The sequence below is a fragment of the Heteronotia binoei genome, chromosome 18 (genome assembly GCF_032191835.1).
Source record: "Heteronotia binoei isolate CCM8104 ecotype False Entrance Well chromosome 18, APGP_CSIRO_Hbin_v1, whole genome shotgun sequence".
Lineage (NCBI taxonomy): Eukaryota > Metazoa > Chordata > Lepidosauria > Squamata > Gekkonidae > Heteronotia > Heteronotia binoei.
The window spans coordinates 3,142,441-3,165,043 of record NC_083240.1 but is presented as its reverse complement, the minus strand read 5'-3'; the positions used below and the strand labels follow the sequence as shown (position 1 = coordinate 3,165,043).

The 22,603-nt window shown below is 49.7% G+C and overlaps 1 protein-coding gene across 1 annotated transcript; it reads left to right on the top strand.

Annotated features, from left to right (window-relative positions):
• The first annotated feature begins 3,878 nt into the window (after window positions 1-3,878).
• Window positions 3,879-20,791, top strand: LOC132587310 (early activation antigen CD69-like). Its single transcript, XM_060259589.1, has 7 exons — window positions 3,879-3,930; window positions 7,554-7,691; window positions 11,396-11,458; window positions 12,030-12,131; window positions 14,830-15,002; window positions 16,834-16,940; window positions 20,656-20,791. Exons 2-7 carry the CDS (start codon window positions 7,577-7,579, stop codon window positions 20,789-20,791), a joined length of 696 nt encoding a protein of 231 aa, XP_060115572.1. The 5' UTR covers window positions 3,879-3,930; window positions 7,554-7,576.
• The last annotated feature ends 1,812 nt before the right edge of the window (window positions 20,792-22,603 follow it).

Genomic DNA, 22,603 nt, shown 5'->3' with positions numbered 1-22,603 from the left:
TGTCTTTGTAATTCCAAGTGTATTGAAACTATTTCCCATGTACTACTGAACTGTCCTCTTTATGATGATATTCGTTGTATATACTTGAAAGATATCTTAGCAGATATGTTGGGCTGTGCTGATTCAGGCAAAGTCCACAAACTTTTAAATGGCACTTGCGCTGAGGTAACTTTAATGGTGGCTAGATTTCTCCAACAGGCCATGGAAATACGACAGATAATGGTTCTGGAATGACCACATTTTATCTTTTAATTATTTAATTTGGCTAAACTCGACTCATATATATTTTACTTATTTTATGTATTTTAGCTCCCTATGTACTTTATAATCTAGGATTTTATATTATTTATATTGCTATTTTACTGCTAAATCTGTGTTATGCCAATAAAGGCTTGCTATTTGCTATTTGAATCCCTTTCACAGTGTTTGTCTGCTTGAGCTGGGGGGGCCCTGGTTCTCCCAGCTCCTCCCCTGGGTGACCTTGACCCAGCCCCCTCTCTTCTTTTTGGGGGGTTCTAGTCTTCTCCCTTGGGAGGACAGCTATGGCGAACCTGGGCGGTATAATAAAAAGTAGAGACATCAGCCTGCCAACAAAAGTCCGTATAGTCCAAGCGATGGTATTCCCAGTAGCAATGTATGGCTGTGAGAGCTGGACCATAAGGAAGGCCGAGTGCAGAAGAATAGATGCTTTTGAGCTGTGGTGCTGGAGAAGAATCTTGAGAGTCCCTTGGACTGCAAGGAGACCCAATCAGTCAGTACTCAGGGAAATCAACCCAGACTGTTCCCTGGAAGGTCAGATGCTGAAGCTGAAGCTCAAATACTTTGGCCACCCAATGAGAAGGGAGCACTCCCTGGAGAAGACCCTGATGCTGGGAAAGACAGAAGGCAAAAGAAGAAGGGGACGGCAGAAGATGAGATGGCTGGACAGCGTTACTGATGTAACAAACACGAATTTGAGCAGACTTTGGAGGATGGTGGAAGACAGGAGGGCCTGGCGTGACTTTGTCCATGGGGTCCCAAAGAGTCAGACTCAACTGTGCGACTGAACAACAACAACAACAAAGTCTTCTCCCTGGAGCCCCCTGGAAGAAGGGCAGCATGAGACATTTCCCAGAAGACCACTCCTAAGCGGGTCTACTCAGGAAAGTGTGGTTGCTCAGGATTGCAGGCCTTGCCAACCACTTCGAGCCCGCAGGGGGTGCCTTTGGAGTTCTGACGCGGGCAGGGGGGGGGGCCCAGGCACCAAGCAGCTGCTGCAGGAGAGGGAGGCCACCACAAAATGATTGCCAGTCAGGCACACTGCACAGCACAGATCCTTGTTGTGCCAACAAAGCAACAGTTTAAAAAGCCTGCACAGCCAGACAGATCAGTCTGTTGGAAGCCCTGCTGTGCAAAAACCCTGCCTGACCCTGCCCGCTTCCTAAAAACTTGGCAGGCACTGTGTTGGGGACCCCTGCTCCAGAGGGGGGGACGGGACCGCCCTGTCCTTCCTTGCTGATGGTGTGCCTTGCGGCCTGGCCAGGGCCTTTTTATGTAGAAGAGTCCCAGCAGGAACTCATTTGTATATTAGGCCACCCTCCCTGACATCACCATTGTTTCACATGGGGCTTTTTGTGTGGGGAACCCCAGCAGGAACTCATGTGCATATTAAGCCACACCTCTTGACACCAAGCCAGCAGGAACTGCATTCCTGGGCGTTCCTGCTCAAAAAAAGCCCTGGGCACAGCAAGGGGGACTCGCGGACAGTCTCACTTTACCGTCCAAAACCACCCCGGCCTCCCCTCCGCTGAGAGTCCCCAGAACTGGCTCACCGCCCCCCCCCCCCTCCGCTCCCTGCAGCTCTGCTGAAGAAGTGGCCTCTGGGGAATGTGCCCCCCGCTGGCAAAGGCAGGTACAACTGCAGTATGTCATCCCCCACAGCAGGCCTTCCTGGCGCGCCCCCCCCCCACCTGCGTCCTGTGGTAGGTGGGCAAGCCCGGCGGCAGCAGTAGAGAAACTAGCCAAATAAGAGCCAGTTTGGTGTAGTGGTGAAGTGAGCAGACTCTTATCTGGAAGAAGCGGGTTTGATTTCCCACTCCTCCCCTTGCAGCTGCTAGAATGGCCTTGGGTCAGCCATAGTGGTTAAGTGTGCAGACTTATCTGGGAGAACCGGGTTTGATTCCCAACTCCTCCACTTGCAGCTGCTGGAATGGCCTTGGGTCAGCCATAGTGGTGAAGTGAGTGGACTCTCATCTGGGAGAACCGGGTATGATTCCCCACTCTTCCACTTGCAGCTGCTGGAATGGCCTTGGGTCAGCCAAAGCTCTGACAGAGGTTGTCCTTGAAAGGGCAGCTGCTGTGAGAGCCCTCTCAGCCCCACCCACCTCACAGAGGGAGAAGATATAGGAGATTGTAAACCGCTCTGAGCCTCTGATTCAGAGAGAAGGGAGGGGTATAAATCTGCAAGTCTTCTTTTTCTTCTTCTTCAAGTGGCGAGGCGGAGCCGGGAGGCGGTCCCGCCCCACCTTGGCAGCCAGTCTCTCGGCGCCGGCTCCTTGGCCGCCACAGGCGGGTCTTCTTGAACTCGGTCCCGGGCGGGCGCCTTCTCTTTCCTCCCGAGTGTTCCAGCCCGGCGGCAGCCTCTGGCACCCGGGGCCCTGCCCTGCAGCGACCAGGCCCTTCGGGGGCAGGATCGTCCGCTCTGTCCGCCGGCAGCGGCTCTCCAGGGTCTCGGGCAGGCTGAGAAGGAAGGAGGGCTGCCGGCGCCGGGCTGGGACTTCAGTGCCCCGCTGCTTGGAGAGGCCAGCCGGGCCCTTGAGGAAAGCTCGCCCCAGCTATGAGCTTGCACGGGCACGGTGGGTAGCTGAGGAAGGGCGCGTGCACACGACGGATCGTCGTCCCTCGAGGAAACTTTTTGTCACTCTTCAAGGTGCCTGGAAAGGCAGGGTCCCCTGTGCAAGCACCGGTCGTTGCCGACTCTGGGGTGCCGCTGCTTTCACGACGTTTTCACAGCAGACTTTTGACGGGGTGGTTTGCCCTTGTCTTCCCCAGTCATCTACGCTTCCCCTCCAGCAAGCTGGGGACTCATTTCACCGACCTCGGAAGGACGGAAGGCTGAGTCAACCTGGAGCCGGCTACCTGAACCCAGCTTCCACCGGGGATCGAACTCAGGTCGTGAGCAGAGTTTTGGACTGCACCTTTACCACTCTGCGCCACAGGGCTCTTACAAGGGCTGAAGAAGGCTGTGTAAATTTGTTTTGTGAATCTTCCTAAGGGGGAAAGGAAAGGAAAGGAAAGGAAAGGAAAGGAAAGGAAAGGAAAGGAAAGGAAAGGAAAGGAAAGGAAAGGAAAGGAAAGGTCCCTGTGCAAGCAGCAGTCGTTTCCGACTCTGAGGTGACCTTGCTTTCACAACGTTTTCACGGCAGACTTTTGACGGGGTGGTTTGCCATGGCCTTCCCCAGTCTTTTACACTCTCCCCCCAGCAAGCTGGGGACTCCTTTGACCGACCTGGGAAGGATGGAAGGCTCAGTCAACCTTGTGCCGGCTACCTGAACCAGCTTCCGCCGGGATCGAACTCAGGTCGTGAGCAGAGAGTTCAGACCACAGTACTGCTGCTTTCCCACGCTGCGCCACGGGGCCGCTTTCAAGGTGCCTGCTGCTTCAGCCCCCCGCGGCTGCCCCTCCCTGGATCGACCTGGAGAGGAATGATCGCCCCGGGAGGTCTCCAGTCGCCCCCGGGAGGACGAGGTCCAGGAGCCTGCAGCCCGGCCGCCTACTTAGCAGGGCTCCGCCCACTTCCTCCCCCCTCTGGGCCCGGACAGGCTTTCTGATTGGCCGCGCGTCCCAGCCCGAACACGCGGGGAGCTTCTCTTTCTCTTTTGGTTCTTTGCGTTCGGCGGCGCTGCCTGCCTGTCTGCGGGGGGACTGGTCGGCGGAACCGCCCGAGACCAGGTGAGGAGGAGGGAAGTGCTTCGGGAGGGGGGGATGGGATTGAGGGGATCCAGTGGCGCAAGGAGGAGCCAGGAGCGTGGGCGATCCAGCAGCCCTCTTTTTGGCACGTGCGGCAGGCGTCGTTCTGGGGTGGCCTTGGAAGGAGGTGAAACCTGCTAGTGAAGGAGCGATCTGTCAGTGGCCGTGGTGGACCCAGAAGAATGGAGCCCCCATGTGCACAGGCAGTCTATCTCTGAAGGCCAAGCAGGACAGGAGGGCTGCTGGCTTCAAGCCCTCGAGGCGGGCATCCCAGAAGCTGCTGGCCAGCTGCCCCAGGAGGAAAGGGCAAAGCCCAGAAAGTGGGGGTACAAAGTTGAGGTTGAAATTCCTTTTACTGCAGTTCAAAGTAGTTCCTAAAAATCCCAGACACAGTTTGAGAACTTCCTCTGAAATGATAAATGGAAGCGCTGAAAATTGTGTGAAAATGAAACTCCAAGGGGATGGGGTGTTCCCGTCGCAAGAGATGTTTAACATACGTGTCACTTGAAGAGCAAACTTCATTCCCTTTAGATACCCTTGATTGTTTTTTTAAAGTTAAACATTTATATATTAACAGATAAAGGCTTTGAGACCATGAAAACTTCCCCTCGAGGGTTCGGAAGAATCCACCCAGTTTATTCCTTTGTTGTTGGCGGGAGTAGGAAACAGGATGTTGAGCTGGATAAATAGCCCCTTTTCAAGTTTATTTTTAGGAACAGGTGGGAGGCAAAAACTCTTTCAAGTGGGCGCTGCATTTTGCCCAGCCTCATCTTTAGCTTGATCCAAGCAGGCAGCCATGTTGGTCTGAAGCAGCTGAACAAAGCAGGAGTCAGCTCTTAAGCACGCTTCATCAGACGAGGAATCCAGCACAGTAAGCAGAGCCATCTTTAGCTTGTCTGTGCATTGATGTATGGCCTGGAGGCAGGAGGTGTGAAAGGTGGAGGAGTTTCCATGCCACGAGGAGAGACTCAAAAACTGTGGTGTTTTATAACAGGATAGCAGCAACACAAGAGGCAGCCTAGGACGTGAGAGACCCACCTCTGAATCCCCCCCCCCCTGCCACAGACGCTGGCTTGGGCAGCCTTTGCCTCACTTACCGATAAACTGGAGGCGAGGAGAAGGACGTGAGGTGTGTTGGGTTCTCATTGGTGAGAGAAGCAGACTATAAACGAAAGAAGAAAGAATATGATCTTCCGCGTCTTTTCAGCTGAGGCATTATTGTTCTTAGATGAGGAGGCCAGTCGCTCACCTGAGCAATGGGGGTAACAGGTTAGCTGTAACACGTGAACCTGTTCTAAGGCCTTGGCTTATACAGGAGGGAAAAGGGGAAATCCCTCAAAAGAAGAAGCTTACTCTGCAGAAAGTCCCACAGGGCATGCCCCTGAAGAAATGTGCTCATTTACTTGGGAGTAAGTTTTATGAAACACCATGGGTTTTATGCCTGAGTAAATGTGCAGAGAATTAGGCTTCTTGCTTGCCAAAGCTGCTTCCCCAAAGTTAAATGTGATTTGCATTTAAAGGCGATTTTTAGCACACAATCCCCTGTTGGTGTGTTGTGTTCATAGTGAAGTTTCTGAATGATGGGTGACTGAGCAGTGGCCTTCTTTGCACAATGCAACTGCATGTGTGGTTTTTGGTCTTCCTCTGTGAAACTCCTTGTGGTATTTCTCTGCAAAAGGTTGCGGGGGAGAGTAGATTCAGCATTTGCACTCAAAAACTGAATGAGTTTCTAAGGGAGTTATGGAGATGCCAAGGGGCAGAGAGCTATCCATGCCACCCTAAGCCTGATGGCAGCTTTCCTGTTGTAGCAGGACTCCCAAGTTGTGTGTTGCCTCAGGCTTGTTCCGCCTCTATGCTTGAAAGAGCTGAGAAAGGACATAAATGAAACCTGCTGCCCAGCCCGGGTTCTCTTTGGGTCTTTCCCATTATGCTACAGAGTGGCAAATGGGCAGGAAGACTTCTCCTAAAAAAAAAAAAAAAACAAAGTTCCATGTGCAAAGCGTTTTTAGGATGACCAACACTTTCGATTTCTCCAGCAGTCTTCATGGAGAGCTGGTTTGGTGTAGTGGTGAAGTGCGCGGACTCTTATTTGGGAGAACCTGGTTTGATTCCCCACTCCTCCACTTGCAGCTGCTGGCATGGCCTTGGGTCAGCCATAGCTCTTGTAGGAGTTGTCCTTGAAAGGGCAGCTGCTGTGAGAGCCCTCTCCAGCCCCACCCACCTCACAGGGTGTCTGTTGTGGGGGAGGAAGGTAAAGGAGACTGTGAGCCCCTCTGAGACTCTTCGGAGTGGAGGGCGGGATATAAATCCAATATCTTCTTCTTCATACAGGAAGGAAATGAGTCAGAAAGAAGCTCCCAGGTTAGACAAAGAGAGGCAGGCATCCTGTTCATTAAGAAGATCACACACATGCAGACATACAGAGCAACATAGCCGACTCCAATCTCCAGGCAGGCTGAGTCAGCTTGCTCCAGTAAAGCTGCAACATTACACCTTTTTTCATTTCTAAAATATTGTTCTAAAGTATCAGTTATGCATCCCACTGTTCTTTGCAGTGCTATTGTTTGTTTAATGTTTGTTCCAGCCTATTCTGTGGCATTCCAGAGGCATTTTGGCCCAGAATGGTGAATAAAAGTGTGAGAGTTCCATGTTTTCATTTCCGGAATGAAAAAAGTCTGCCAGAGCCCCCACGCGCCCATGCAGTGCCTTTTAGGAGGACCCAGACTTTCGAGTTCTCTGGTAGTCTTAGAGGCTTGCATTTATTTGTATTCTGCTTTGCTCCCCACAGCCGGGACCCAGAGTGGCTTTCAGCACATCATCGTCCACCTCTCCACCATCCCTGTCAGGTAAGACCGGCTAAGAGTTTGTGATGGGCCCAAGTCACCGAGTGAGTTTCTGTGGTAGACGTGGGGATTCGAACCTAAGATCTGCTGCCCCGCATAGGCTCTCTGAGCAGGTTGGCTGCAGAACAGCTGGGAAATAAAAAGAGAGACGGGAGGAAACGGGAAGTTTCAAGGCCTGATCTTCAGGCTTCTTAGCTTCCTCTTGGGTCGACTCTTTGTATAGGTGGGGCTGCGTTCAAATTGGAATTGCTCCTTTAGCTTGGTGAGCTGAAGACTAAAGGGGCATATTAAAAATATTTTTAAAAAATATCTTGATCAAATGTTTCTTTGGTCTGACTACAGCCAATTTAACTTTTGATTGGGGAGTTGGTGACCATTGTTATCAGTGGACAATTCTGAAGAGATTACTCTTAATTGTTCATAACGGCAGATCTATTTTTACCTCCCACACAGATGATTCCCGTTGACTAAGCCACCCTCCCTGCCTCCCCACAGCATGGTTACTTCCTTTTATAGGCCTCGCCCCTCTTTAGCTATCATTTCCACACCCACTTCCAAAATCATGAAAGGCTGTAATTCACGAGTAACCCAGACCTTGAACCTCCCGAACTGCTACAGGGCTGAGTCTGCTGCACCCCTAAAAAAATCTATTTTTAATTATTGCACTAATTGAAGTGAGCTTATATACTAACTTCTGAATGGCAGAGAGGTATTCCGAGTGCTTTATGGACCTTGTTAGTTTATTGTTCTCCTGGGTTGCAGAGTCGCCACCTGAGAGCAGAGAAATGAAGGGATCTTGGAATCCGCTTGAAGGAAACCTTGGAAAAGGAACCACGAATGCAGCATCTGGTCAAGCGATACTGTTCCTCAATGGATGCTCAGGAATGCAGGACTCCTGTGGTAAGCAGATTTCCTCTCTGTGTAGGGCTCAGATCTTGGTCCTTGAATGGAGGGGAGCCAAACTGGGCCTGAAGCAGCACAGTCATCCCCACTCCCACCCCAGTATCTGCAGCAGAACATTTTGCAATGCACTTCATTGCTCTCAGGACTTCTGTTTCTCACCAGAGTTAATGACGCAAAGGTTTCTGTAGATAGATCCAGGTGGGCAGCCATCTTGGTCTGAAGCAACAGAACAAAGTAGGAGTCCAGTAGCACCTTTAAGACCGACAAAGTTTCATTCACAACGTAAACTTTCGTGTGCATGCACACTTCTTAAGACAAGGAATGAGGTACAGTGAGAAGATAATGTAAAGTAAATGTAATGTAAAATTTTATTTATACCCCGCCCTCCCCCGCCAGAGCAGGCTCAGGGCGGCTTACAACATTTAAAATGAACAATACAATAATAAAACATTAAGAACACATTAAAACCAATCAGTGATTAAAACATTCCTAGACTAACAGTGGCGGTAAGCATTATTAATTTAGCAGTAAACATTGGTACCATCATTAATGAACGCCTGTTTGAAGAGGGCGGTCTTGCAGGCCCTGCGGAACTGATCTAAGTTCCGCAGGGCCCGCACCTCCTCTGGGAGCTGGTTCCAGAGTTGTGGGGCTGCGGCGGAAAAGGCCCGAGTGCGGGTGCTTTGCAGTTTTACTTCTTTCGGCCCAGGGATATTCAGTTTATTTTTGCCTACTGACCTCAGTGCTCTCTGGGGCTCATATGGGGAGAGACAGTCCCTCAGGTAGGTCGGTCCTTGGCCATATAGGGCTTTAAAGGTTATGACCAGCACTTTGTACCGGATCCGGTATACAATCGGCAGCCAGTGCAGTCCGCGCAGCCCAGGCCGTATATACCTCCATCTTGGAAGACCAAGTAGTAGCCTGGCTGCTGCATTCTGCACTAGCTGCAGTTCCCGGGTCCGGTATAGAGGCAGCCCCATGTAGAGAGCGTTACAGTAGTCCAGTCTTGAGGTGACCGTCGCATGGATCGCCATCGCTAGGTCCCGCCGCTCTAGGAAAGGGGCCAACTGCCTCGCCCGCCTCAGATGAAAGAATGCTGACTTGGCAGTGGCTGTTATCTGGGCCTCCATTGATAATAAAGGCTCCAGTAAAACACCCAGGCTCTTCACCCGTTGCGCCGTCTTCAGTGGCGCCCCGTCAAAGGCCGGGAGAGATATTTCCTTCCCCAGAGTGCCACGACCCACCTGGAGAACCTCTGTCTTCGCTGGGTTCAACTTCAGCCCGCTCAGTCTGAGCCACGTTGCAACAGCCTGCAAAGCCCGGTCCAGGTTCCCCGGGGCGGAGGCGGGCCGGCCGTCCATTAGTAGATAGAGTTGGGTGTCATCTGCATATTGATGGCAACCCAGCCCAAATCTCCGGGCAATCTGAGCGAGGGGGCGCATATAGATGTTGAATAACATCGGGGAGAGAACTGCTCCCTGGGGCACCCCACAATCTAGTGTGCGCCTCTGGGATCGCTCACCCCCAATTGCCACCCTCTGTCCCCGACCCATGAGGAAGGAGGAAAGCCATTGTAAGGCCAGCCCCTCTACCCCTATGTCGGCGAGGCGGTGAATCAGCAGCTGATGGTCGACTGTATCAAATGCAGCCGACAGGTCTAGTAACATCAGTATTGCCACACCGCCTCGATCCAGTTGCCGCTGGAGGTCATCCACCAAGGCGACCAGGACCGTCTCCGTCCCATGGCCCGGCCGGAAGCCAGACTGGCACGGGTCTAAGACAGAAGCGTCATCTAGAAATCTCTGTAGCTGCCATGCCACTGCCCTCTCGATGATTTTACCTAAAAATGGTAAATTAGACACCGGTCGGTAGTTTGCCAATTCGGCCGGGTCTGCTGTAGATTTTTTCAAGAGGGGGCGGACCAAGGCCTCTTTCAGAGGCGTTGGAAAATGCCCCTCTAGGAGGGATCTATTTATGATGTCCCATAAAGGACATCTAAGCTCCCTCTGGCAAGGTTTAATCAGCCAAGAGGGGCACGGGTCCAGATCACATGTTGTCGGGCGAGCAGCAGAGAGAATTCCATCAACTTCTTCCAGGCTGAGCGGGTCGAAGTGATCCAGTGTCAAATCTGAAGACAGGCGCGGAGCCTCAGATTCACTTACTGTATCTAATGTGATAGGCAGGTCCTGGCGGAGCGACGAGATTTTATCTGCAAAATATTTCGCAAATGCCTCACAGCCTATCTCTAATTCTCTAATATTTGGTTTGCCTTGTGGCAATGCTATAAGATCTCCAATTACCCTAAATAATTGTGCCGGGCGCGATTTTGCAGATGCAATCTTGGCTGCAAAGTATAATGATGATATTGGATTTATATCCCACCCTCCACTCCGAATCCCAGAGTCTCAGAGCGGATTACAATCTCCTTTACCTTCCTCCCCCACAACAGACACCCTGCAATCCACCAGGGACAGGGCCTTCTCTGTAACGGCTCCTTTCTGGTGGAACCAACTGCCGGAAGAGGTGAGGGCCCTGCGGGACCTTGCCCAGTTCCGCAGGGCTTGTAAGACAGCCCTCTTCCGGCTGGCTTATAATTAACTGGCACTGGAAGCTGAGTGTAGTTTTGACAGACCGCCGCTATATGTTTTATTATCTGTTTTATTATTTTATTGTTTTAACTGTAAGATGTTTTAAACTCAAATATGTTAGTTTTTTATGTGTTGTGAGCCGCCCTGAGCCACCTCGGTGGGAAGGGCGGGATATAAACTTAAATAAACTTGAAACCTGTGAGGTGGGTGGGGCTGAGAGGACTCTCACAGCAGCTGCTCTTTCAAGGACAACTCTGCGAGAGCTATGGCTAACCCAAGGCCATTCCAGCAGGTGCAAGTGGAGGAGTGGGCGAGTGGAGTAGCAGAACTACTTATAGCTGGTGGGCCGTGGTTGAGCATAGAAAGTGGTACAAAGTTAAAATCCAATGGCTAAGGTTTCTGTGTTTTGAAAACGCAGAATGACCTCCTCACAGTACAGTCTTCTATATTATGCTTGGCAATATTACGCAAAGGAGTAAAGTGTTCTGATAGACTTTTTTATTTTTTTTGCTGTCAAGTCACAGCTGAGTTTCGGCCACTCCATACGGTTTTCATGGCAAGTGGCATTGCCTGCCTCTGTATTATGACCCTGATATTCCTTGAAGGTCTCCTATCCAAATTCTAGCTGGAGCTGACCTTGCTTAACTTTTGAAATCGGACAAGATAAGGCTAGTTTAGTCAGGGCTCTCTGATAGATAACTTTTGTCCTTCCATGCATAGAAACCTGAGTTAACAATTATTATTGACCTTGATTTATAAACTGCTTTCCTGTCCAAAATATGCAAGCTATCCCTTGCGCAGTTAAATTAAAGCAAGGCAAAGGAAAACTGCTTTCTATCTCGGCAGTGTTAGTAAGGTGCAAACCAAAGCGGTCAGAACTCTCTCAAATAGGCCAGTTTTACTTAAATGGTAAAGAGAACATCAAGATGGTACAAAGAGAGTTCTAAAGACTCCTCCCCCCAAGGGGGGCTTGCAGGACTCCAGGAGGACCTTTATACGGTTGATCCATTTCTGGGTGTAGACAAAGAGATAATGTGCCATTGTGGGCTACTGAACTTCTCTTTTCCATTAACAGTTTCCATTTGGTGTCTTGTTCACTTTCTGTTTTCTAAGTGCAAAAAAAAAGGTCATTGAAAGCGCTCCTTCATCAGTGCAAGAGAGTCATGCAAAGCCTAGGTAAGTGTTTATTGCTTGTTTCCAATCTCAAAATAACAAACCACTGAGGGGAAGAGGCATGGCTTAGTTGCAGAAAATCATCTTGGTATGCAGAAGGTCCCAAGTTCAATCCCTGGCATCTCCGATTGAAAGGACCAGGCATGAAAGATCTCAGCCTGAGACCCCTGGAGAGCTGCTGCCAGTCTGAGTAGACAATACCGACCTTGATGGGTCCCAAGGGTCTGATTCAGAAGAAGGCAGCTTCACAGTCTTGAGCAGAAAACAAGGGGGGAATTATTGTGGTCCTCAGCATCTGAGTCAAAGACCCCCATCTCTGTTTGTGTTTCTGTGAATTTCTGTTCCGTGGTTGAATATCCCTGCTGTTGAAAGTGGTCCCATCAGGACAATTCAACAATGCTGGAGCGTGAAAGGTCACGCCACAGCAGTAAATAACTTGCAGGGTCTGCCCAGCTGCAATAGGCAGCCCAAGCTGTAGAACCTTCCAGTGTTTCTGTTTGTGAGAACATCAGCAATCTAAGCTCAAACAGAGAGCCATAGGAAGTGAGCTGTTTTGTGTCTCTGTTTCTTTTAGCCGATAGGCAGGATTCTGAAGTCACCACAAAAGACATTGTCATCGTCGTCACCTTGGCCGTGCTGTTGCTGATCTCCGTCGGTTTCAATATTTACCTGGCTGGTGAGTTCTTAAATCCTTCCCTGTTGCCTTCCAGCTCCTGACACTGCGGCCTTGCTGGCGGCCTCCTTTTTGGACCACAGCTATTCAAACCTGGATTTCCTACATTGCGATTTGTCCCCAGTCTACCAGCCGTTGGCTCTGTTCTTTCCTCTCCCACCTGGCCTCCTCCACTGTCCCTCTAACCTCTTTGCTTAGATCGGGAGCCCACAGATGAGAGGGACCAGGAAGCAGAGAATGAATCAAAGTGGGGAGGGACGGTGGCTCAGTGGTAGAGCATCTGCTTGGTAAGCAGAAGGTTCCAGGTTCAATCCCCGGCAACTCCAACTAAAAAGGGTCCAGGCAAGTAGGTGTGGAAAACCTCAGCTTGAGACCCTGGGGAGTGGCTGCCAGTCTGATTAGACAATATTGATTTTGATAGACTGAGGGGGGGGGGTCTGATTCAATAGAAGGCAGCTTCATATGTTCACAGGGAGGGACGGTGGCTCAGTGGTAGAGCACCTGCTTGGTAAGCAGAAGGTCCCAAGACGTGGAACTTCAAGTAGAGGCGGATCGTAGCGTTTGTAACTATGAATCCATTTATTGAGAACGCACAATCAGCAAGGAGGCAGATTGAGTTTGATGCCGACCCCAGTTCGGGCCAACCTTTTCTACATTTCAAAAACAGGAAACAATACAGCCTGTGGCGGAACCGGCCCGATTCTGCCTTCAGACCCGGTCCCGTCAGCTCCCTATTGAGTCGCCAACTCCTGGAGGGAGCTATTTCTCCTCCTGCCCCTTGGGCTCGCTGCCACCACCTGCTCAGTCCCGGGGTTCAGATTGAGAGGAACAGGACTCCCAATCCCCCTCTCCAGCTGTGAGGCTAGGCCTCCAGGTCCTCTGCCACCCTGTACTTGGGTTTCACAGAGACCTCAGCACTTCTTTGGGGCACCCCTGGAGGATTGGCACCTTATCCAACTGCATGCCTTCCCCCCCTTCACCTGGGGCCCCCTTCTTAACACAGCGTGGTCTAAAGCGGTCTGGGGATCTATGTGGTACAGAGATTGACTGCCAGTATTTAAAACCGAAAAAACATTTATTTAAAAGAGAAAAATATAGGAAAAGAAAAACAAAACAAAAACAGTTGCATCTACAAAATTAGCACAGCACAGCACACAGCATAACAAAGAAAAGTTGATTATAAACGCATCCTGCTGGCCCTGATCTAAACTTGCCCTGTCTTGTGAATTACTTACTTAGTCTGCCTGCCTGGGGGCCCCCCAGGCAGGAGCCTCCATTGCTCACCACATGCTTGCTCGAGCCCCAGTTCAAATCTGCCTTCTCTTCCTGCCTAACACATGCAAGGAACAACAGCACTTCCTGCCTCTCTAGGAGATTTTCCCCCTAGCGTTGTTGGTTTGGCTCTGGAAGGGAGGGGGGGAGTGAGGGGAAGGCTACAAAGCTTGCTGAGGGATTTACTGACCCCTGCCAAATGAAGCACCACCACTGACTAAAATGGCGTTTCTCCACACAGCCCTTTCACACCCCCAGAGACAGCAGAATCTTCCCAGGGCCTTATCTCTCTTCCCAAGAGAAGGGCCTTGGAGAAGTTGACTTCAAAGCCGCAGATGGTTTCTCTCCCTAGTGTGATATTTTACTCTTTGCGGTTACAGCCGGCTGGGGTGGAAGGAAAGGCATTTGCTACATTTCTCAGGGTTAGTAAAGCAGAGGTTATACTGTTACACATCATGGCGTTAGTCATGTCAAACAATTCTATACTACAATTCAGGTCTAGTAAGTTACACGGCTGACAGTTAAATCCCTGGCATCTCCAACTAAAAAGGGTTCAGGCAAGTAGGCGTGAAAAACCTCAGCTGGAGACCCTGGAGAGCTGCTGCCAGTCTGAGTAGACAATACTGACTTTGATGGACCGAGAGTCTGTTTCAGTAGAAGGCAGCTTCATATGTTCATATGCCTGAATGGAGATACATTGTAAATTTCAGGCTCTGCTCCTTTCTGGGCACAGATGTCCAAGCAAGCTTTCTGAGACATCCATCTTGGGGGGTGAATCTCTTGCTTGCTTGGCTGTTTTTAGCAACCAAGCTAATTCCTTTGTCAGGAAGCAGAAACTTGAGGAGCATAACAGCAGGGGCTAAAACAAAGCAGGAGTCCAGTAGCACCTTTAAGACCAACACAGTTTTATTCGGAATGTCCGCTTTCGTGCGCATGCAGACTTCTTCAGATGAGGGGATGGGGTCCAGTGAGCAGAGCTACATATAGCTGGTGGGCAGTGGTTAAGCAAGCAAAGTGGTACAAAGTTAGATTCCAGTGGCAAAATAGTGAAATTAACAAACTGTAACAAATTGGTCTGGATATCATTTGGGTGGGAAATCAATAAAACAGTGATGTGAAATGAGGCAATCAATGTTGTCTGTGAATTGCTCTATTGTTAGCAAGTCTGGGTTAAACTAAGGGCGTGCCTTTCTCAGAAGGGCTAAGTTAGTCTCTCGAAAGATCCTGCAGCTTGGTTTGGAGGTCAGGGATTGTGTTTTGGGGGCAGGTGCTGGACTGATTGAGGAGGCTCTTCTCTTGAATCTTTCCATACCATCGTTCTGCTGCTATCGTCTGGCTGAGCCTGGGAAATTGTCACCATTTCCCCCAGAACTGCAGGCGGAGATGCTGAGGGGTCTCATAGCTTTTCTCACTGTCTTTCCCTCAACAGTCAAGCGCCAGCATTTGCAAGCTGCTTTGAGCCAATCGTGCCCTGAAGGCTGGGTCCGGAGTGGAGGCAGGTGCTACTATTTCTCTGCTACCAAAGAGGCCTGGGACTTTGGTCAGGATCATTGCCTTTCCAACGGGGGCTCCCTGGTGGCGATGGACACTTCGCAGGAAAGGGTGAGAGAGCTGAGCTTTGCGGTGTGGATCCGGCAGAAGCGTGTGGTTGCCAGGGACTGCCAGGCTCGGCTTGGGGGAGCTGGGGTTCAGATTTTTTGAGCCAGACAGCTGAGATTGAATCCAGACAAGACGGAAGTCTTGGTAGCTGAAGGGGGTCTGTAAGCAGGAAGATCCTCCAGATTCACAGAGTCCAGCCTCTCCCACAGTCTGATCCTCTCCACAGCCTTGAGATACTCCTGGATCGAGCACCGTCACTGGAGCTTCAGTTTCCCGAAATGGCAAGGAGCACTTTTAATCCGCTGCATTTCATCCCAAGGCTGCTTAGTTTGCTTTTAGCTTTAGATCTAATAACTGCCTGTGGGAAAAGCTGTGGCTCAGGGGTAGCCATGCAGAAAGTCCCAGGTTCAATCCCTGGCATCTCCATTTAAATGGACCGGGAGGTATGAAAGACCTCTGCCGGAGACCCTGCCAATCTGAGTGGACAATACTGACCTTAAAGAGCCAAGGGTCTAATTGAGTATAAAGCAGTTTGTTCATATGTGGCTCAGTGGTAGAGCATCTGGTTGGCATGCAGAAGGTCCAAGCATCTCCATACAACAACCAGGCAGCAGATGATGTCAAAGACCTTTCCATAAGACCCTGGAGAGCTGCTGCCAGTCTGAGTAGACAAGACTGATGGGCCAGTGGTCTGGTTCACTGTAAGGCAGTTTCATGTTTGTATCCCTGAGAGCCAGTTTGGTGTAGTGGTGAAGTGCACAGACTCTTATCTGGGAGAACCGGGTTTGATTCCCCACTCCTCCACTTGCAGCTACTGAAATGGCCTTGGGTCACCCATAGCTCTTGGAGTTGTCCTTGTGAGCCAGTTTGGTGTAAAGGTTAAGTGTGCAGACTCTTATCTGGGAGAACCGGGTCTGATTCCCCACTCCTCCACTTGCAGCTGCTGGAATGGCCTTGGGTCAGCCATAGTGGTTAAGTGTGCGGACTCTTATCTGGGAGAACCGGGTTTGATTCCCCACTCCTCCACTTGCAGCTACTGAAATGGCCTTGGGTCACCCATAGCTCTTGGAGTTGTCCTTGTGAGCCAGTTTGGTGTAAAGGTTAAGTGTGCAGACTCTTATCTGGGAGAACTGGGTCTGATTCCCCACTCCTCCACTTGCAGCTGCTGGAATGGCCTTGGGGCAGCCATAGCTCTTGCAGAGTTGTCCTTGAAAGGGAGAGCTCTCTCAGCTCCCACCTCACAGGGTGTCTTTTGTGGGGGGAGGAAGATAAAGGAGATTGTGAGCCGCTCTGAGATTCGGAGTGGGGTATATATCCAATATCTTCATCATCTATCTAGTGAGGTTGCCCTGGTCTAGTGCATGAGCCCCTTTTCCTCCTTCCCCGGGGTCTGCTTGTGACCAATGCTGGGTTTAGCAAACCAGAACCACTGTACATCAAAGAATACCTGTTGCTCCTGGTTCAACCACATGAACTCTCCTTTCCCACCAATAAAGAGGCGGTAGACAGCCCAGCATGGGACACGTCCTTCAGCTATTTATTTCCCTGCTTGTACCCAGCTCCAACCTGTTGTGCCTGTTTCTCTGTGAATTCAGTTGATCCGCAAAAAAGGAAACAGTTGCAGTAACACTTAGCTTCACTGTCTCAAGGGGTTTGCAGGCTAATTCTGCCGCACTATAGGGTGAAAGGAGTGGAGTACTTTCCTTCTGTCCACTGGCTAAAATCCGATGATGGGGAGGGAGCGTTTTCTGCATGTTGCAGGAGCGCGGGAATTCATTTATGTACCCGGATTATGGGTTTGTTTTAAAATGAAAGACATCTATATTTTTGAAAGGATTTTGTCATGAGCTCGGAAGACTTGAATGAATATTGGATTGGTCTCTGGAGAGAGGGAGCTGGAAAGCCCTGGAAGCAGCCCGATGGGTCCCTCTTCAGCAACTGGTAGGTCTTGTGAACTTTGGGGAATTTGAGAGGAGGAAGTGGGGAATCACTTGCAAAGGAAGGCCTTCTTCGGGCTGACTTTCCAGGGACATTTTTATTGCATGAATCCTTGACAAGAGAATTGTGGCATTTCCTAAGCAGTGCATTAATGTAAACTAATTTTCTTTTCTTTTTTAAATATTGCATTGAAATTAACCAGGGTCCAAATCCTGGGTCCTTTAAGGTCTTTAGGTAAAAAAAATCTCCCATTTAGATTTCTCCATCCAGCTTTTTTCCTCCCTGTGGTTGCTCAGAAACATTTCAGGAGATCTTCAGTTTAAATAAGAGTCCCGTGGCACAGAGTGCTAAAGCTACAGTCAAGTCAAGTTGAGTTTAATACGGTCAGAGACCCATCCAAAAAGAAAGAAAATAGGTTAAAAAAACAAAAACCAAACCAAGGTATGCAATTGAACTTGGGCACAATACCTTCTGGAAGTACCTGGGCCAAAGGAGGCCAAACTAAAAATAACTAGAGAACAGGCCTTCTCTATAAAAGCACCCCAATGGTGGAACCAGCTGCCGGAAGAGGTGCGGGCCCTACGGGACCTTAGCCAATTCCGTAGGGCATGCAAAACTGCCCTCTTCCGGCTAGCCTTTCAAGATGGAGCTTGAAATAAACATCACGCCATCACTAACATTAATAACTGAGATAGCAGTGAGATGAGACTATTTTAGGCTGCTTTTAGATTGTTTTAGATTATGTAAAAATTTAATGGTAAATTGTAAATTATATTGAATTGTATAACTGTTTTATTGTTCAACATGGCCTCTGCCATATCTTGTAAGCTGCCCTGAGCCTGCCTCGGCGGGGAGGGCGGGGTATAAATAAAATTTTATTATTATTATTATTATACAAAATATTATACATAAAAATTTCAGTTTCCATTCCTAGTTATAAAACATTTCTAGTTATAAAACATAAATTAAAATATTTCATAGACATTTAAACGTTCTTATCCATTAGTCTGAGCTCTCTGCTCATGACCTGAGTTCGATCCCGGTGGAAGCTGGGTTCAGGTAGCCAGCTCAAGGTTGACTCAGCCTTCCACCCTTCCGAAGTCGGTACAATGAGTACCCTGTCAGTATTGAGTCTAGCCTTTACACAGTCTGACAGCTCTAATGTGACAGCAGATGATCTAGCTGGCAAGCTAGGTCACAGTGACCTTATCTACAAGCCGGTTCTAGCCGGTAAGGGACAGGTGGAAAGTACCTGCTGAGTCAGCATGACTGTGGACTGCCAGGATTGGCTGATGGAACTATATATGGACTGTGCTGCCAATGCACAGGTCTCTCTTCGAGGAGTCACATGCTGGCGGAGCACTTTGGTCCTGTATTTGATGTATATCTCTGCACTAGTGAGCACGTTGTATATATTCTGTAAATACACTGTTTTAGCACTAGCTGCAGGTGTCTGGCTCACTTCTTTACTGGGGCTCACCGTTGTACACATCACACCGCTCTCTCTGCACACACCCGCACCGACATACCCAGCTTGCTGGGGTGGTGGTGGTAGTGTACATGATTGGGGAAGGCAATGGCAAACCACTCCGTTAAAAAATTCTGCCATGAAAACGTCATGATGTGACATCGCCCCAGAGTCGGAAGCGACTGGTGCTTGCACAGGGAACTGCCTTGACCTTTTTCACTTTAAAAGGTCTGTGGTGGCGGACAGACCTGAAAGCTTGCTCACCCAATTACAAAGGTTCCGCTCCAAAACCCAGCCAGAGAGAAAGGTTCCTCTTGGTTCCTCTTTGAAGAGCTGTGGTTTGTGCTTTGTGGCCCGAGGGTCCCAGGCTCAGTCACCAGCATCTCCAGCTAAAGGATCTCAAATAACGGCAGGTATTGAAACCTCCGCTGGCAGACAGAGGAGACCACAGCTTTCTTTGTCCATTCAAGGCTCCAACGAGGGCCTGGCTGGGTCTCTCAGCAGGTTGATACTGAGCTCTGGGACCTGGCCTCCAGCGTTCCAGCACAAGGGCCCAGGAGGAGGCAGAACAGCCGTCCTTCAAGTATTTGTAGGGTTGTCCTATAGAGGAAGCAGCCCTGTGGCACAGAGTGGTAAAGCGGCAGTACTGCAGTACTGTGATCTGAAGTCTCTGCTCACGACCTGAGTTCTATCCCAGCGAAAGCTGGTTCAGGTAGCTGGCCCAAGGTTGACTCAGCCTTCCATCCGAGGTCAGTAAAATGAGTCCCCACCTTGCTGGGGGGTGGGGGGGGGAAGCGTAAAAGACTGGGGAAGGCAATGGCAAACCACCCCGTAAAAAGTCTGCCATGAAAACGTTGTGAAAGCAATGTCACCCCAGAGTCGGAAATGACTGGTGCTTGCACAGGGGACCTTTCCTTCCTTTCCTTTCCTATAGAGGATGGAGTGGAGTTGTTTTCTGTTGCAACAGAAAGTGAGACCAGAACCAACGGGTTGAAATTAAATCAAAAGAATTTTCAGCTTCCTGACAGTTTGAGCGGCTCTTCAGGGGAACAGGCTTCCTCCTCGGGAGGTGGTGGGCTCTCCTCATTTGGAGGGTTTTAAGCAGAGGCTAAGTGGCCACCTGGTGGCAGTGCTGGTTCTGTGACTCACTGCGAATTTTGGCAGATCATAAGAGGCTGGGCAGGAAGTGCTTGGCTCTCGTGGTCCTTTCTGATATCCCAGGGTAATACCAGTTGCCACTTTGAGTCAGGAAGAAATTTTCCTCCAGGCCGGATCAGCCACAGATCCTGGATTGTTTTTGCCTTCTCTGGGGGAGTGGTGGTGGGGAAGTAATTTTTAATTCCCTGCATTGTGCAGAGATTTGGACAAGATGAACCCTGAGATCCCTTCCATCTCTCTTTCTAGAAAGGCTTCCTCTCCGCCCATTGACTGAGAATTCGGGCACCAGTTGCCAAGGATTCTTCTTGGGCAGGGGGATGGATGATTGAGTTTGTAAGGTGGCCTTGAAGTTTATATCCCTTAATAAGGGGAGGGACGGTGGCTCAGTGGTAGAGCATCTGCTTGGTAAGCAGAAGGTCCCAGATTCAATCCCCTGCATCTCTAACTAAAAAGGGTCCAGGCAAGAAGGCATGAAAAACCTCAGCTTCAGACCCTGGAGAGCCACTGCCAGTCTGAGTAGGCAATACTGACTTGGATGGACCAAAGAGGGTCTAATTCAGTAGAAGGCAGCTTCATATCTTCATATGTAAGCAGAAGGTCCCAGATTCAATCCCCGGCATCTTCAGCTCAAAAGGGTCCAGGCCAATAGGTGTGAAAAACCTCAGCTTCAGACCCTGATTCAGTAGAAGGCAGCTTCATATGTTCATATGTTGTTCATATATTTTTGTTTTTTCTTTGTGTGTATGTGGGGTGAGGGGTAGGTGTTTGGAATGGGCTTTGCGTGTAAGAGAGAGTTTCCTAGGAGAGTGGAAGCTTGTCCTAGGAGCGGTTGTGGAGTGAATGGGGGAGCGAGAAGAGTCCAAGGGGGCTCATTGGGTGGGGTCCTGCTGGAAGCAGAGAGAGTGTGCAGGTGAAGTCACTGTGGGGAAATCGGGTACTATAAAAAGGGATCGCAAGGCTAGCTGAGATTTATGTGCATGTCAGTGAAGAGGGAAAGGTGGTGGTGAAAGAGTTCTCCATCCTTAAAGGGTTGTTTGTCTGCTTTGTATCACAGCATAGCCAAATACTGACTTTAGGGTGATTGCATTGTAGGTTTCCAATAGGAGGCAACGGGCTCTGTGCCTACCTGAGTGATGAAGAGGTCAACTCTACACGGTGTGTCAACAGCCGGCAATGGATCTGTAGCAAACCTGTTGGTGGTTTTCTCTCAACAAGCTCAGAATCATAAGATGTACTATAAAGGGGAGGGGCTTTGTGGAATCCTCTGACTGAATCCCCCCCATCATTTTTGGGAAAGATTATGTCCTTGCATATTTCCCTTAATACAAATATTTAGGACAAGCATAAACTTTTCTATTGATTTAAATACCTGAATAAACATGGCCTACCTCAAAGATCTGAACATAAGAGAAGCCATATTGCAGGGGTGGCCAAGGGTAGCTCTCCAGGGGTGGCCAAGGGTAGCTCTCCAGATGTTTTTGCCTACAACTCCCATGTTGTAGGGGGAAAAACATCCAGAGAGCTACCCTTGGCCACCCCTGCCATATTGGGATAAGGCCACTGGCCCCTCCAGTCCAACACTCTGTGTCACACAGTGGCTGTGTGACACAGAGCATTGGACTGGATGGGCCATTGGCCTGATCCAACATGGTTTCTCTTATGTTCTCATGTGACACAGAGTGTTGGACTGGATGGGCCATTGGCCTGATCCAACATGGCTTCTCTTATGTTCTTCTGTGACACAGAGTGTTGGAGTGGATGGGCCACTGGCCTGATCCAACAGGGCTTCTCTTATGTTCTTATGTGACACAGAGTGTTGGAGTGGATGGGCCACTGGCCTGATCCAACAGGGCTTCTCTTATGTTCTTCTGTGACACAGAGTGTTGGACTGGATGGGCCATTGGCCTGATCCAACATGGCTTCTCTTATGTTCTTCTGTGACACAGAGTGTTGGAGTGGATGGGCCATTGGCCTGATCCAACATGGCTTCTCTTATGTTCTTCTGTGACACAGAGTGTTGGACTGGATGGGCCATTGGCCTGATCCAACATGGCTTCTCTTATGTTCTTCTGTGACACAGAGTGTTGGAGTGGATGGGCCACTGGCCTGATCCAACAGGGCTTCTCTTATGTTCTTCTGTGACACAGAGTGTTGGACTGGATGGGCCATTGGCCTGATCCAACATGGCTTCTCTTATGTTCTTATGTTCACCAGATGTTTAAGTCTAAACACAGTCAGATTAGCCACAAGGTATAGAGGGAACACTACATCTGGAGCAGTGATGCTTTGTCTTCTTGGTGCTTGGGGAAGCAACAATGGGAGGGCTTCTGGAGTTCTGGCATCACAGGTAGATCTCCTGATAGCCCTTGGGTTTTGGACACTGGGTGGACCACTGCCCTGATCCAACATTGCTTCCATTCTGTTCTTATATCTGGGACAGTGATGCTCTGTCTTGGTGCTTGGGGGGCAAGAATGGGAGGGCTTCTGGAGTTCTGGACGTGCTGGTGGACCTCCTGATGGCACCTGGGGTTTTAGCCACTGTGATCTGAACATAAGAGAAGCCATATTGCAGGGGTGGCCAACGGTAGCTCTCCAGATGTTTTTTTTGCCTACAACTCCCATCAGCCCCAGCCAGCATGGCCAATGGCTGGGGCTGATGTGAGTTGTAGGCAAAAAACAGCTCAGCCTTTGTATTTCCTCCAGACTCCTCTTTGAGGAAATGGCTAAATGTGGAGTAGAATAAGATCAGAGTAACACAAGTTATTCCAGTAGAAAAGAGCAAGAGTGCTGTAGCACATTAAGGACTAACAAATTGTGTGGCAGGAGAGGAGCTTTTCTGAGTCCCTGCTCACTTCTTCAGTGGCTCAGAAAAGCTTCTGAGAAAGGAGAAAATCAGCTTCCCGCAAGGGTCTCCCATCAGTAAGTCTCCATCCTTTGCTCTAAATCTGGGTTTCTGTGTTTGTTCTGGATGCCGCATTTAACAGGTTTCTTGGATTTCTCTCCCAGGCATTCTCTGAAAATCACAAAAGAATGAAACTTA

Coding starts and splice junctions, on each gene's coding strand:
- LOC132587310 (XM_060259589.1), top strand. CDS start 7,577: ATGAAGGGATCTTGGAATCCGCTTGAAGGAAACCTTGGAAAAGGAACC. Junction 7,692..11,395: donor AGGAATGCAGGACTCCTGTG/GTAAGCAGATTT, acceptor CTGTTTTCTAAG/TGCAAAAAAAAAGGTCATTG. Junction 15,003..16,833: donor TGGACACTTCGCAGGAAAGG/GTGAGAGAGCTG, acceptor TATTTTTGAAAG/GATTTTGTCATGAGCTCGGA.